General features: G+C 43.3%; 1 protein-coding gene across 1 annotated transcript in view; it reads right to left on the bottom strand.

Moving 5' to 3' along the window:
- The window catches only part of LOC308172279 (adhesion G protein-coupled receptor L3), a gene marked incomplete at its 3' end in the record, with an annotated part of 155338 nt that overhangs the window by 101724 nt on the left and 36132 nt on the right, over nt 1-17482 (bottom strand). Inside the window, exons 3-4 of the mRNA XM_080547182.1 lie at nt 7515-7529; nt 3640-4440 (exon numbers count right to left, since the gene is read on the bottom strand). Coding sequence (XP_080403308.1) covers nt 3640-4440; nt 7515-7529 — 816 coding nt within the window. The remainder of the gene's footprint in view (nt 1-3639; nt 4441-7514; nt 7530-17482) is intronic.

Genomic DNA, 17482 nt, shown 5'->3' with positions numbered 1-17482 from the left:
CCCTACTGATACAATACGAAATACTAGTCTATGCATCTTGAAACACATCGAAGCACATGATGTAGGCCTACATCAGCGCATCGGTACAATTGAACCGTTCACTCAAAAACAGTCTTTTTGTTTATCTGCCTCTAATTGTCCCTCTACTTCATCTATCTACTTAATCAGTTTACTGGATCATTCAACCATGTACTCCCCCCCCCCCCCCCCGACCCCCCCCCGACCCAAACCCCAACCCCAACCCCCTGTCAGCATCCTCCTTGCTGGGTTTTTGGAGGTCAGGCCATTCTGCACCACAGGATCCTGAACCGATCCTCCCTGGAGAGGGAGGGGTCCATTACTCTTAGAGAGAGATGGGAACGGGTGGATAACTGTTGGCACGGTACCTTTAGTAATGTTCTGCTGCACAAACGCATGACAAAGCATGTGTTTGATACACCGTCGTTTAATAAAGCACGCGACGCTACTACTGCAACAGCTTTCTTTGTGTGCGAAAAAGGCAACAAGGAAGCAATTATATGATCGTTCTGTCCCTGCGGGAATGGACAGCCGGTCAGTGAGGGGAATAGTTCAGTACCATAACGGATATCTGTAGAATGTATCCTTTGATAATAGCTATGTTTCATGTACATTATATAGCCTTGGAGGCCATGCGGCTATGTATTGTGGCTGAGTCTCTAGAAATAAATGGTATTTTTTCATTGAGAAACAGCAGGGTGAAAGCTGCAATTTCCACCCGTGTTGAGGGACTTCACAGTCAAATAACTTGTGACATTTCTGACTAGGCTGTTGATGAGACACCACAAAGAATTAACTTTGGGTGTCAAAACGCTGAACTCCACAAGTGCTTTAAAGAAAGAACAATGGAGTGAGAAATATATATACTCAAAAAGAGTTATGGCAAATACAGTATAATGGAAGGAGTCATTTAATGCTTTACAGAGGCGCTGAAAGAGAGAGACACTCAATTGGAGACTAAAAGGGCAAAGAACGGTATGATATATATATATATATATATATATATATATATATATATATATATATATATATATATATATACTGTATATCATTAGATTATGTAGACATCTGAAACATGTCATCTCCACTGTCCTGAACAAATTATCTTCTATAAGAGCTGTGCAATCAGGTGAAAAATGCACATATTTTTCTCCTCCAACAGTTCAAATGTCTCATAGAACAATATGACGGCTGTTGTTCTGTTTTCCCACAGCTGTTGTGTGGTTTGTTTACTTGGTTTCACTTTCATTTGAGGGTTTAATTAAATGGCACAAGCAGGATGACACATTGAGCATCGTTTCATATCTAATTATCACCATCCCACAAACGCTCAGAGGTGCTAAATTCCAACTTGTAATGAAACATAATATAGGCCTAAACATAATCTATGGGAATAACAACTTTATTTAATTACTCTTTATTCAACACTTTTTACTCACCAATTTAGAAAAGTTACTATTCATTCAAGAAAACATCTCCAGACAATGACAGTATATGCCATTCCAAATCGCTTTTGTCCAAAGATTTGACTTAATCTATGCATGGTGTCATCACATCGGTGGGATAGCTCAATACAGTGACACATACAGTAGCGATTGTACGTGTGAAGTGCTGCGGCTCAGTTTTAAGTTACTGTGTCTTAACAGGGACTTAACCCTAACCCTAACCCTAACCCTTGGTGTTTTTCAAATATTCTCATCCATACCATTCGTTGTTGTCAACGGACATTCTCTGATATGCACAGCATGGACACTTTTACATGAAGCGCAAGCCAGATTTTATAATGCAACTTTATTACAGAATAAACTTATTGTTTGATTTATACAAATTAGCATTGATTGACCACTCCATTGACCACTCGCCACTCGACCAGACGGACAGTGCAGCCACCTGGCCAAAATGGGCCGGCGCTTCATTTGTTTTTGTTTTTCACATGGCCCAAGACCAAACCAGAAAACAGAAAGGTTCCAATCTAAAAAAACAAACAAATATAATTGCAGACACTCTTGCTGCACTTTGCAATACATGTACAGTAGCCTCTTCCTAATTTGGAAATGCCCCCCCCCTGTATCTATGGTCGCCTGAAAAGTCAGGTAGCAAAATTGCACCCAATGCATGCAGATTTTGCGCGCACTTGGGACGCAATGAACAACAATTTGTGAAGTTCATGAGTGGTTTGGCATACTGTTAAAAAGATAGGGCGGGATCAAGAATGGAGAGAATTATTAAGGAAGGAGACATTTTAAATGACACTTCATTACTGTCAGACTTGCGGTTACGCCAGGGGCGCTGCTAGACATAAAGCTCTACTGGGGCACAGCCTCCCCATAACTCAAATCACACATTTCTTTTTTCTTGAACGCTTGCTGCATGTAGCTGCATTTATGAATTGTGCTATATGAATGGTAAATGGACTGACTTATAGTATAGCGCCTTATTCCAAAGCGCTTTACAATGGCCTCTCATTCACCCGTCCACACACACATTCACACACCAATGGCGGCAAGCTACCATGCAAGGCACCGGCCCACTCATTGGGAGCAATTTGGGGTTCAGTGTCTTGCCCAAAGACACCTCGACATGTGGCCAGCCGGGGTTCGAACTGCCGACTTTGCGATCATTAGACGCCGGCTCTACCTACTGTGCCACAGCCGCCCCCCATATGAACTTCCCTTGCTTAGCCCCCTATTACTGCCACTGCCATACTGTTGCTGCTGAAACTTAAACAGCACTATTGGTAAATGTAAAAATGAGATATTAATCTCAACATACATTATGAACATTCTCAACATGTTCTTTAGGCATAAAAGTCAGGAAGGAGATTAGTGCAATTATAGCGAGAATAGCGCATCTGGTTAGTGTGAGAATAAATTACAGACTCACAGAAGTAAGAATAATATTCATATGATGATTTTGGTTTAGTCAATTTACTTCTGGAATCTTATCTTCCAAAAGATTATAATTGCAGACACTCTGGCTAACCTCTGAGATACATGGATTCTTATCTTTGAGGTACAATACCAGATTTAGATGGTCAGACTCTTTTTTACAGAATTGTTGGTATTCCAGGGTTGTGTTTGAATATTTCATCTCATAATTTGTATTTACTGTAGGTCCATATACTCAATTGGATTGAGATCTGGAGAATGTGGAGGCCAGGACAACACTGTGAACACAGATCTCATGGTCCTCAAACCGTTCCCGAACAATGTGTGCAGTGTGGCAGGACGCATTATCCTGCAGAAAGAGGCCACTGCCATCAGGGAATACCATTGCCATGAAAGCGTGTACCTGGACTGAAACAATGTTTAGGTAGGTGGCACATGTCAAACTGATGTCCACATGAATGGCCGGACCCAGCAAGGGTTTCCCAGCAGAACATTGCCCAGAGCATCACCCTCAATGTTATTCACCTCACGTGTCAGTGGTCATAATGTTCTTGGCTCATCGGTGTACTAATAGTATTACTCTTTTAACACCATCAAGCCATAACGTAGTCCATTAAGTTCTAACAACACCATACTTCCAACGACGGTACTCCTGTGTACCCCAAACGACAATAACATGAAAGAAAAGAGAAGGTGAAAGATAATAAAACATAAGAGGAAAACCTAAGCTTACCTGGTCTATTGTCCAGCGCCCCGAAATCCAGCGAGTACTTGACCACGTGGTAATTGTTCCACACGTACAGCAGGTTATCCCTAGGGTTGTAATCCACTGCGGCGATGTACTGGTACGAGTTGGGGAAGGGGATGTCCAGGAAGCCGTCTTTGCTCAGCTCCGTGTTGTAGATGTAGTCGATCTTGTTCCCCGTCGCCTCGTTGTCGTCGTCCTCGTACACCGACTTGACCACGTAGAGGATGCCGCAGACCATGAAGGCGTTGGAGGCCGACCGCTTGTCGTAGGCCGTGTCCCAGGTGCCCTCCACGCGGAGCGTGTACGGGTTCAGCTGGCTGATGACGATGCGTCCGTTGTTCTGCTCGGTGGCGTAGATCACCCAGAGGCCGTTCTCGTCCACGGCCAGGTCGATGTCCGACTTGCCGCCCCAGCGGTAGGGCGAGGTGTCGTGGTAGTTGGCGTTGGCGATGATGGCCTCGCCGCTCTTGATGCGCGTCCGCAGGTCGAACTTGACGATGTTGCGCGTCCTCTCCTTGTTGAAGAAGAGCGCGCCGTCGTAAACCACGAAGCCCGTGCCGTCCACGCGGTGAGGGAGTTTGTATGTCGTCGTCGGTCTCCCGGCGATGAAGTCCTCTTTGGAGGAGTACTCTGTGAGAGTGTCTGTGCGGTAGGGAGTCCAGGGCATGTAATAGATCTTATCTGAGGCCTGAAGGGGGTCTTTGCACCAGGCACCGGACTGGTGGTCCGACTCAAAGAGGTGTTCACTCTGGTACACCCCCCGCAGAAGACCGGGGCACAGGAATACTGAGGAGCCAAAATGGAGGAAAGACAAAGCGGAGAGAGTTACTTTGGCATGAATAGTTTCTAAGACACCTGTATTACAGTCTACTGCAAATGACTAGTCATATAGGCCGCGTTCATAAAGTCGCTCTAAGAGTGCCGGAGCGTCCACGTGACTGCCTCTTGTCCAATCAAATTACTTGGTTTTATTATGACGTTGAACCCAGTGTGCGCTCCGGCGGCGAATTTACGAACGCGGCCATAATAACAAATTAAATATCATATTATCCACATCCACATCTATTTAAAATGATTAAAATATCAGCATTTGCAATGCTGTACATGTTTATGATACTTTATGAAAGTTATATAGAAAATGGATCAGATTCATTAGTTATTATTCAACTTGAATATGTTTAACACTAGAACAGCTGTGCCTTTTTACCTACTAAAAGAGCCGCCTTTTTTAATGCTAAGCTGCTATTTACACACACTGACCACTAGTTGGCTGCTTGTAAATTAACCTGCTTCCTACACAGAAAAACTGCAAAATAGCTTTATACAAGCTTATCCTGATGTTATTTTGAAAATGTAAGGATACTGGGTGGTAGAACGCACATATCTAGGAAAAGTCATGAAAGGAGGGTCCTGAAATGTGATCGAGTGCAAAGATATAACACTTTTCTTTACTTACAGACTCATGGCTGTTCTAGTGTTAACAAAAGTTTGAAACTCAAATAAAATGTACTTGCGCACGCACGCATGCATGCACATTAATAACGCAATGATTAATCTAATGCAAATCTCCACATTTCATCCACTTATTTTATCCATCCCATCTCTACGGTAGGGCAAAGTCTAATATAGCGTTCTAGAAAGGACACATTCAAATATGTTGATAAATAGCTAGATTAAATATATTGGCAGCTGAGGTCTAGGAACACAATAATTACTTTATCTATATTACTACGTGGAACATTTTTCCATTATTCCAGGCGCATAAGACATCTTCAGTCTGAGGGACGATGATTTACAATGCCCCTGTATTCTAAACTAATTATCCCACAACTTGTTTGTACTCAAGTCATATGAAAGCAACAGCAATGCGGCATATGAGTCGATAGCCTTCATTCCATGCTGAAGGTGATTCCGTTCTAAACGGATTATCCTAGACCTCCGACTGAGTAAATTTCAAGTTGGGCTGTCTCGATAAAAAGATTACATTTGAATTTAAATCCTACTCATACGAATGTATAAAGAACAAGAATGTATTGAGACCAAGAGGCATCAATTATCCAGTATCTACAGGAGAGGATAAGGGTGCCTGAATATCTTTTGGGTACATTGACGTTAATTTGTACTCTCATAAAACTCAGTGATTACATATTTTATTTAAAGCTTAATAGTCTAACATTGTTAGTTGAACATACAGTAGATATGGTTAATTTAAAATAGAGGACAGCTGTAATTCTAAGGGGGGGGGCAGGTGCACCCGTTCTAAAAAAGAACGATTTGACCACACGTTCGCATTGCTTCTTCTGTACCGAAAGCCCAGTGTTAAACGTAACAAAGGAGTTACGATAGACACCCCTTTTCCACCTGAGTTAAGGTTCAGGATACAGTTCATCACAAAATGACAAAAAACAGAGAGTGTGTGAAAGCTGCTTTGATTCGGATGGGCGAGGAGGAGTCTGACATCCTGGTGACAGGTTCTTTCCAGGGATTCGGCTAACGGTAAAAGCAATGTACTCAGAGAAGAAAGAAAAAGGAGTGAGTGTTCTTCCTCCTCTGTAATCTCCAAAGATTAACGTTTTGTCGCATATGTCGTGATGCATCCCATCCGACACCGCACCGTGGTACCATTTTGGACGAGGGTGCTACAAATGACTAAGAAGGTCTCTATGGCATTACAAAGAAGGCTTTGGGAAGCTACCAGGCTTCGGTAGAGAGTCCCACACTGACAGGAAACTGTGAAGAGTCAGTTAGAAACGGATTCAAACGCCTACACCAGAGAGTTAAAGTGACAGACAGGGAAGGTTATTAGAGGGGAAGTAGAAATAAAGATAGGCCCCATGCGCAAAAACATGGCTTTCTTGGGGGAAATAATACTTCCTATAACAGCGTTATTTGTTCATGTTTATCTTTTGTTTTGTGTTTATTGACCTTAATTACCGGTAAGCCTTTCGTTGCATGTGCATTCTATAGTCACTTAGAGCAAGGGCTACCATCTTGAAAAATAGGTAGTCAACTCGGGGGGGAAGATGGTAGCTTCGGTATGAGCCAAATTCAGTTTGTGTTGGTGTCATTCTTGGTCTGTGGGAGCATTATGGACTATGATTTACAAAACCCCATTTGCTCAGTTGAGGTAGCATAGCATGTGCCTTGCTTGCACTAGCATGAAAATCCACAATATATGAATATCAGTTTCTAAGTTCATTCCATATTGACTGGGAGTGCCAGAAGGTTATAGCTATCATCACGTTAGAGCTGTAATCTAAAATGCTGACAGCTTATTGAACAAGCTATTGATTGTCCTCCGTACCTCTCCTTTAATATGATGCAGCTGACAAAAAACACAACCAGAATAACTTTCAATTACTTTTGGGAGACAAAATGTCTGGATTAATAAACACAGCGAACGAGGGATTGAAACTCAATAAGGAGTGGTATCTACTGTAGGCATTTGTGTCACTTCATGAAGCGAACCATGAAGAGAATCCTGTGGGCGACGGTGACCTTATGCATGTAATTGGTTCCTTCTTAGAAGAAGGATGCCATTTCGACAACAATTCAATCATCATTCATACGTGTGGAGAGACATTTTGTATTACCATAATAATGACAATTCCTAATTCTACATCACTATTCCCCACGTCGAATGCTTGAGACCTGGGGTCTTTTTGTTCCCATGAAATAATATGTTCACCACTCTAGCCAGGGCACACTTGAAAAGAAGCAGCATACCGTACAATTAAGAGGGTCATTAAAAGCAAATTATTTCAGGCAGGTGCAGCCATGGCAACCCAATCACCCAGCAAAAAGCATCGAAAGCACGAAATGAAATCTACGTGAAAGAAAAGGAGTTGGCATTTAGTTACCTTTTTGTTCCACTTCTATTTTAGGCATGAGGGGAAGAGAGAGAAGAGAGAGAGAAGAGAGAGATATAGATTAATGGAGCAGTAATTGGCAAAAGAGTCAAGTTTACCTGTGGGAGGTCAAACACAGAACAATAGCATACGTGGATGAGGTTAGTAGAGAAGAAAGTAACACACAACATACAATCATATGCTTTTGGAGGGAAAGTTCTCCTTGTCTCACTCGCCTGTTAAGGAAAAGAAAGATTAACTCATATATTTTAAGACACGTAGGAATGTTCCTTTGAAATGATGACAACTCCAAGATGGAGAGAGAGAGAGAGAGAGAGAGAGAGAGAGAGAGAGAGAGAGAGAGAGAGAGAGACATAATTGACTTGTTCAGATGTCAGCTCCTTCTGCATTCATTAAAAAAAAATACTGAACAGATGGGTTCATTCTATACAGGCCCCCCTCAGTCATCACACACACGGGGGAGAGAGAGTGCATCACAAGCAAATTAGAGAGAGAGAGAGAGGGTGGTTTCACACTAAATATTTAATGTTTGTAATGTTTGTAATTGGTGATTTATGACCCACGTATTGTAAGCTGATAAGGCTTACATACTATCAGGAGTGATGCACATTTCAGATGCGGCTGTCAACAACACTCACAGCAATAATGATCAAATCAATCATACAGACCACGAAAACAGTGGATGAGTCCAGAGAAGACACCATAAAATGTCCTCCAAAATGTACACATTTCATGCAGTATCTCAACCCTACTGTACAGTAATATGCAACAATCACATTCCGCTGGCAATTCGGAACGGCATTACAAAAAGGAAGATATTACACCAATGTCAACAATAACAAATGGATGCATACAGAGATTGATAGATTGATATATTGATAGATCGATAACATGATTAAATCCCAGAGGGGGAATTGAATTAAAACTCTATTTAAGAATGATATGATTTTAAAAGCACTGTTGATCTGTGCACTCATCATCTACACATGTCTGTCCCTAGCAGGGTTAACAGCAGGGCAGAGATCCGCCCCTAATCCTACTTCTAATAAGAGAGGATTAACCTCCGTTACCAGGGCTTACAGGGCTCCTCCTCCAAATGGAGAGAGTTAGAGAGAGAGAGAGAGAGGAGAGAGTGAGACAGACACAGGGGAAGAAAGATATTAAGGGAGTGTGAGAGGAGAGAGAGAGAGAGAGAGAGAGAGAGAGAGAGAGAGAGAGAGAGAGAGAGAGAGAGAGAGAGCGACAGACACAGGGGAAATAAGATATTAAGGGAGTGTGAGAGGGAGAGAGAGAGTGAGACAGACACAGGGGACGAAAGATATTAAGGGAGTGTGAGAGGGAGAGAGAGAGAGACAGAGAGAGAGAGAGAGAGAGAGAGAGAGAGAGTGAGACAGACACAGGGGAAGAACGATAGTAAGGGAGTGTGAGAGGGGGAGAGAGAGAGAGAGAGAGAGAGAGAGAGAGAGAGAGAGAGAGAGAGAGAGGAGAGAGTGAGACAGACACAGGGGAAGAATGTGAGAATGTGTCTATCATGTACAGTAAATGGCAGCTCATCAAATATGATATTCACATGCTGTGTTGATATTGTTTCCTATGGCTATAGAAGTGGTCAGTATCCAGCCATATCTGACCTAGGCTAAATCAACCATAACAACAGCTTGGAGCTCTACATGAACATCCTGCAATCTCATACCACCCATGTTATATGGACTGAATCTGAGGTAAACACACAACACCGCCCTCTTACATCGAACACTTTTAATCTCCTACATGAGCCATTGCCGTGCGCTAGGCCCGCGGGGCAGCTAACGTAGTTGATTGAGTGATTGCTAGCGGTCGCGAGGTAAGGTAATGATCTATGGAAAAACGCATTAGCGCAAGAGATGTGGGAAGCAACGTATGAGTGCGTAGCCGGGGGGACACACCCAGCCCAGGATCCTCGTCACATTAAGCCGTTCCCGTGGTTACGAGTATCCCATCCCTGTCAGGAGGATCTGGGTTGTACCAGAAGAACCAAGGTCACTACTTGGATCACTCAACCTTGTTGGTGATCATTTATCTAAAATCGTGAACCTGTACAGTAATACGATTTCTGTCATGGTTATCATCGAGACTCTCTTACTAATGCACTCAACTGTCTAGCTTTCTCTGTCTCGTTTGAAGAGAAAGACATACGGTGCTAGCTAGCACAAAAGAAGTGTAGTACGTACCGGCTCAACCAATAGATGAACATAATACATCCTTGAAAGAAAGTAATAATATTAATAACTTGGATTTGTATAGCGCCTTTCATAAAACCCAAGGACGCTTTACAATTCTGGAGGAAATGGTCAGACAGACAAAACAGAAAACAAGCAAAACAGTGAAGTAATGATATCGCCTCTGATTGAAATCCACTTGAACAGTTTCACATATCAGAGAGAAAATCACATACCTCAGAAAATATGCACCAACAAGGCTAAATATATTGACATTGACTCTTACCCTGGTAAACATAGAAGCAGTGAATGCATAATAGGCCTACACTTTAAAAAAAAAAAAAAAGATCATATGAGATCTGACCTTCAGACATTGTGGCGTACATGTCCTTGGGGTCCACAGATATCCTCTGTAGTACAGGACATTCATTATCTATTTTCATAATAACCAAGGGCATAACCAGCAGCCTTTTCCTGTTATCTGCTGATGCAGAGGTTATGAAAGCTGTTATTCCTATAAATGTGAACATGTTGTCTTGATGGCCATGACGATGACGCTTCACCAGGCCATTGCCTCATCAAATAATCTATTCTAAGTCAACTTGTGTGGTAAAATAAAAGAGATTGAATGAACTAAAATAAATGCATCATCATCATCATCATCTTCCTCTTCCTCCACCTCGTCCTTGTCCTCCTTCTCTAATTAACAATTACAAACAGCTCATTCAACTGGTTGAGAGCTCCCTGTGACTAGACTAGCACTGTGTGCTGGCAGCTTCTAGTGTTTTGATAGTGTTTTTAATCAATGCTGTTCACCATGGCAAACGCAGACCCGTCGAAAAGTCCATATCGACGAGAGCGTTTAATTGGCCAAGCTTCGCTACCAAGTCAAATAAACTACATGGACAACACTGCATGCTTCAATGAAGAAACTACAATATACAGTCTGTGGGTCTCTATATATATAGGGCCTTCATTAGGATGTAGAAACTTTTGTACTGCCAACCATCTACATTACATTTTGCCTCGAAATTCAACCACCCCACCATTCAAAGTCGATTTACATACCCCACTGTTATGTGTTATGTCATAGCTACAGCATTTGCATAGTGTATCTCAAAACATGCATGTTTTTTACCTCAACATCGAATACTGAGCTGCCATAACTTCATTTCCTTTCTAAGGCACTCTTCCAGCTCGCAAGCAGTACCACCACCAGCACTAACCCTGCCACGTGAGCGACAGCTGGATAGATCTACATTTCAATAATTAACACATCCCCAATTTTACCATAATGGCTGCGCGGTGGCGGAATGGTGTCATTAGCCGCTAATAGAGATTCATGGCTGAGTGAAGGCCATCTCTGTCACACACCCCCTCCCATCCTCGCGTCCCGTGTCTCTGACTCTAGGAGGGAGGGTACAGTGACTAGACTCCCACTTCTTAATTAATGACACAAATTAGAGGGCTTTGAATAGCATGTGCCTAAGGATGTGGGAGGTCACGGCCTACCGTCTCTCCCTCTGTCTACTCTGTATCCTTCTCTCTCTCTCTGTCTCTCTCGTTCCCTCTATCTGTTCCGTCATTCAATATTGCCCACCTCCTTTTCCATTCATCCCCCTCTCTCGGTGTCCTGTCTCTTTCTCATCCCCCTCATTTTCTCTCTCTCTCTCTCTCTCTCTCTCTCTCTCTCTCTCTCTCTCTCTCTCTCTCTCTCTCTCTCTCTCTCTAAGTCCACCATTTCTCAATTTCCCTCCCTCCTTCTCTCCTCTCTCTCCATTTTCCCACTATCACTCTCCTTCCCTGGGAGCAGTAGCGGTGTGCTATCTCATAACCTTGACGATGCAGGAAGCCGTCTGTCTGTGTGTGTGTGTGTGTATGTGTGTGTGTGTGTGTGTGTGTGCGTGTGTGTGTGTGTGTGTGTGTGTGTGTGTGGTGTGTGTGTGTGTGTGTGTGTGTGTGGTGTGTGTGTGTGTGTGTGTGGTGTGTGTGTGTGCCTGTGCATGCGTGCGTGCATGGTGGGTGGGTGTGTGGTGTGTGTGTGCGTGTGCATGCGTGCGTGCGTGCATGCATGGTGGGTGGGTGTGTGGTGTGTGTGCGTGCGTGCGTGTGTGCATGTGTGTGTGTGTGTGTTCCTATGTGAGAGACAGGTGCAAGGACTTGGCATGCAGCCAACCAGTCATCCGTCGAGGACCAGCCGACAGAGGGGAAAACAACACAGCCAAAGACAAATTAAATACATTTCTGAGCAACACGGATGGAATTGTAGCAGAAATAACTTAATTGCACTCGTCTAAAACAACGTCTTGATTTCCTGAGGCCTGGAGAATTATGGGAGAAAAAAAGCCAGAAATGAAGAGAAGGCTTTTAGCCTGCCACTACATCATCATGTTTGGGAGACTATAATAGGGAGGGCTTCTCATTAAAGCCACAACACTAGGAACTTTGATTAAGAGGGCGGTCACACAGACTGTGAAAAGGGCCAATCTCGCTAATAATTCACCAGTATGTTTCTACGGTGGGGATTGGGCGAGGGGCCTTTAGGTTTTGACTGTTGTTATGTTAGTTTGCTAAAAAGAAACTCTGACAGTCTCCGTATCTCCGACCGAAGTCTCCGTATCCATTGTTCTCTCAGACTCGTACAGTGGTGACCCTGACTGGTTTATTATGTGTACATCATATTTATGTCTACAGCAACCAGGGTCGTGAGTATTCTCAAAGATCCTCCTGAGCATAAAAAAACTTGCCTCCAAGAGGCTTTTGGTTTAGCCGAATCTGAAGGTGCAGTGTTTCCCATATATAGTCGAATTTGTCCCGACAGTTTCATTACGAACCAAAAGTATTTTTAGCGCTGTTTGTATTTATTTATTTATTTGAAGCGCATTTTTCAGCACTGCTCGTGGAAAGTGTTCGAGCAGGTTCACAGAAAGGACAGGGCTTAATCATTTGAAATCGGCGGCTCCGTCGAAGCCCGACAACAATGTGATTTTTGGTTTTTTAAATAGTGTTATAGTTTATTTTTCTGAGCGGGGCAGTCCCTCTCATATTTTTATTTTATTTTATTGGACAGCTATAGTGAAGACAGACAGGAAAGTAAGAAGAGAGGGCATGTCAACAGGGCATGGGCCAGATTTGACCCCATGCCGACATGGGCATAATATGTGTGCACTGTAGACCGTGGTGCTAGACCACTGGACCACCCCAGGCCACCTGAACCCCATGGTTAACCGAAAAAACTGTTTTATTCGGGTTTAAAGGTATCAACAATTGGAAACCGTCCAACCCTACTTCTACATTGTATGATTGTAACATTGTGTGTTTTATCATGTTCCTCACCCTGCGTATTTTCCTTCATGCATTTAATCTATGTAAATACTACATGTATTTCAGTGCTATATTTCAGTGATGTATAAAGTAATGACACATGCACACATTGTGAGACCACAGGCCATCAGTGCCTCACCCGCTTACAGGGTGGTCAGCTGTTACTAAATGTTGAGATAGCACAGCAATCCCCCTTCACACATGAGGGGAGGTACACTCAGCCATGCAGGTGAAAAGAGGATCTATCAGGGAGCAAGCTAATGCTCACTGGCAAGCACATCAGGGCATGGAGTACTAGTGGAACAGGAGAGGGAGGCACATCAGGGCATGGAGTACTAGTGGAACAGGAGAGGGAGGCACATCAAATCTGCTGCGACAATGTAGATGCATCTTCTATGTCAGACTTGACACTATTAATTGGAGCGAAAGCTGCTACGTTCATAGCAGACTTACATATTGAATTGATTAGTTAATTAATTCTATGCTAATTTTTACTTGGAGGGTGTAGGGTGTCCACCCACTGGTCATAGAACGTGCGAAAACAGGGTTTTGCCTGGGTTGCTCTACTTAATCACCATTAAAAAATACATTTTTGGTAGACTTTGTCTTACATGTGTAAACATACATGTCCATTTGTATTATAGTTTAGCTCTGTGTACTTGTTTTCGACGTACTTATTGTTTTAAAACTGTAATTCACTACCGCATTCACATATGAAAACATATTCATAGACATATTTATTTTAATCTAAAGTGAATGAAAAATGATATGTGTGAACACCCTATAGGGTGTTATCTGACATGGATGTGATACTACTACTCCTACTCCTACTCCTACTCCTACTCCTACTCCTACTCCTACTACTACTACTACTACTACTACTACTACTACTACTACTACTACTACTACTACTACTCCTAATAATAATAATAATAATAATAATAATAATAATAATATGATTACAATACATGGCCTGATAACTGATGAGATGGTTATGGTCATTATATCACTTTGATACATAATATGACAACACTGTGGGTCAACTCTTCGTTGTTAGACATGACTATTCTTATTTCATGACTACAGCGACATTAGAGATTAATAATTGTACTGGGTTCATCTATCGAACAAATGTAGCTGGGGTCTATTTACAAACACTATTTGGTTTGACCACTACTACATGCCTGAGTATCACAGTGTCATGTCAGAGAAGCAGCCAAACAGTCACATGGTCGTCACCCAGGTGGTGTTTGCTAAAGGTGTCATGGCGGCATAACAGAACTCATAATGAAACCACATTATGCACAGGCGGCATTGTAAACGGTAACCGAGCGCAGGGCACATCGATTTCACAGTAATACCTGCCAACACAAGCACACACACCAACAGGAGGCAGGTGCTGAGCGAAACCTGCCAAAACAATCAGCCCCCTTTATTCGATTAGGCCCTCCTGAACCTGTTGGGTTTGTTATTAAAGATTGATTGCCTATCCATGTGGAATTAATTAAAAGGGGAAAATTGAAAAATCTCAAACGGTTTAATTGGTGGGCAAGGAGTGCAAAGTATAGCTGGGATTACCTTAATTCACCTGAATCAAAGGGGTTGATTGCATGATTATACATCTTGGCTTCATTTCCGTACTGCCTGTCTGGAGGCTGCCGTGCATCGCAGGATTTACATTGTGTTTATTAGCCCACAACAACACGGTGGACTACTGGCCTTGTTGAGCAATGTATTGCTCATCCGGTTCATCCCCCCCTTCCCACCCCTTGCGCAGACGTATCCATTTTGCATGTTGGGCAGAACAAAAAGACTCCCTGGAAGGGCTCTATAATTACATCGTACCTATTATTGGGACTATTCGCGAGAAATCAAGGTCAGTGGATTCGCCATGGTAACAGCACGCAAAAGCAGTTCTAATTAGTCATAATAGGGAGAGAGAGAGAGAGAGAGGGGATGGGAGCTTGGGAAAGGCAATGCCAGGATGCACAACTGCCCTCTCTCCCTCCAACGGAAGGTTGGCAGAAAATTCCACCAGGGACACTCTCGCTCATTCCGCGGGGTTGCTTGCTTTTTTTTTCTCAGACGACACTTGCCAGGGAATCGGAGGGACTCCTTTAGGTGTTATGAGTGATTCATTAACGTTGTGCAAGAGTGGGTGCAGCAGAGGGGCAGCGAGAAACATGGGATTGACCTCTGAACAGGTCAACCCTGGGGGAGGAACCTGCTTGTTAAAGGGAAAGTGTTACAGGAAAGGATTTAATAAGCCAGGCGGACGAAGGACAGGCGTGGTGGAGAGTTGCAGTTGCATCAAGGTTAGAGGGTTAGGCCGAGATAGATGTGGGCCATCTGATCCTAGTCACGCTTGTACTGTATGTCATCACATCGGGCTAGCTGCATCCTTCATTCCAGAGGGTGGTGGCAGTAATCTGCAGAGTGCATGGAGGAGCACGCGTAAACAGGGGTAGTACAGGAAGGTACGTAAGTGAGGATTCTGGCACATAAGGAAACCGGAAGCTAGAAGGAAGCTACAGGGGGAGCTTAGGTGGCGTAGCGGGGCATCGGCCATGTAACCGCAGGGTTCCCGGTTTGATTCCAGCTGCGGATGTTTCCTGCATGTCATCCCTTCTCCCTCTCTCACCCATCCTTCCTGTCAAAAAAATCTCTACTGTCTCTGTCAATAAAAAGAAAAATAGGAGTGGGACTGCCCCACTCAGAAAAAATAACGAGAAAAAAAAAAGAAAGAAGCTACATGTATACGTATATATAAGGTATATTATACGTACAGTATACCATTGCATGTTGACTGCAAGGCTTCCTCTATTCTGGCTGGTCCATCTCATCCACTGTACTCTGAGTTGGAACTGCTACAGTAGGTCACTGTTTAACTGGTGAATTTGTCATCGACGACAGAGCAGTTACCACGGCAGAGGTACTGAAGCTACGGGCCTTTTTCACATGTTTTTCGGGATTCCTAGCAGCTGCCTCCAGAAACTTCAATACATCCAGAACAGCGCTGCTAGGATCCTGATGAGGGTGCGCAAATATGATCACATCACCCGCATCCTTAAATCACTTCACTGGCTCCCCGTCTCCCTCAGAATCGAATTCAAGGTCTCCCTCCTCACCCACCAGTGCATCCATGGAACTGCCACCCCCTACCTCAAGGAACTCCTCCATACCCCTCAGACCTCCTCACGCACCCTCCGTTCTACTGCCACCAACCTCCTCAAGACCCCCAGGACCAAGCTCCGCACATGGGAGATCGGGCCTTCTACTCGGCTGCTCCCAGGCTGTGGAATGCTCTCCCTGACCACCTAAGGGGACCACAGTCTGTGGATGCTTTTAAACGAGGCCTTAAAACCCACCTTTTTAATGGAGCCTTTTTTTAGCCTTTTAATTGAAAATGTTTATTGTTTTATCTTCCTGTTTTTAATTGTAGCACTCTGAGATTTCTTATGTAAAGTGCTTTTATAAATAAAAGGCATTATTATTATTATTATTATTATTTTGGGGGCATAACACCTCACCCATCAGGAGGCATCTTTGAACAATTCTAATGGATACGCTTGCTGTATGTCAACGACACACCCATTGAAGTTGTTAAAGTTATGTTCAGAAAATGTGAGAGAGGGAAGATCTGAGCTATTAACAGAATCATACGTACAGTCTACCTCTGTGATTGTAATCAAAGTTAGTCATTAATTCTCACAGTAAACAGAGGCGTTTAATTCACACGGCAACCGTGCTGCAGTTGTCTCCTTCGTCAGAGTCATTTGCGAGAGTCGAATTCTACTCAGTGTCGTTGTTCAGGTGTCACGGATCCAATTTACTTTGAGAAATATATCATCAAATTAATCGTTAGGCCTTACATCAGAGACTATTGATTATTCTAAGGTGTTATAGTGAATTAACCCTCATATTGTTGAATATATGTATGTCTAGGCTATATACACATATTTAAGTTGCTCATCTGGCATGCAATGAAAGAGTAAATCAGAAAAAAATACAAAACCAATGAGCTTAGCTTATTGTGGCCAATATGCGGCCTGCAACAAGCACATTGATCACCAAAACATCAAAGATTCATTGTCATTCAACTTGAAATTGACAGTGGTTTCAGGGGTTTCAGGGTGTGTTCTCACTAGAACATTTGCTTCACTTGGAATCGGAGTTTAGGATCAAATTCGCTTTGCTCTGCGTCGTTTGGAGCCGTGAGAACGCGCATTCGAAGTCACTCCCGGAGCAAACAGCCGATGGATGCTCCGCTTGAAAAGGGTGGTTTCGCTCCGGTTAGAAACGACGCATCGAGGCTGTCCATAGGAAAACAACAGCGCATGCGTGTCGATCTGGATAAGAGCGGGACGAAGTGAGTACAACGCAGAGCCGACGTCAGTTCATGAAGAGAGGTCCTGACTTCTCAGAGCCTCACATTTA

The sequence above is a fragment of the Nansenia antarctica genome (genome assembly GCF_963989245.1).
Source record: "Nansenia antarctica genome assembly, chromosome: 17".
In the NCBI taxonomy this organism is placed as follows: Eukaryota; Metazoa; Chordata; class Actinopteri; order Argentiniformes; family Microstomatidae; genus Nansenia; species Nansenia antarctica.
Note: the sequence above shows the minus strand (reverse complement) of the source record. Positions and strands in the feature narration are given on the sequence as shown.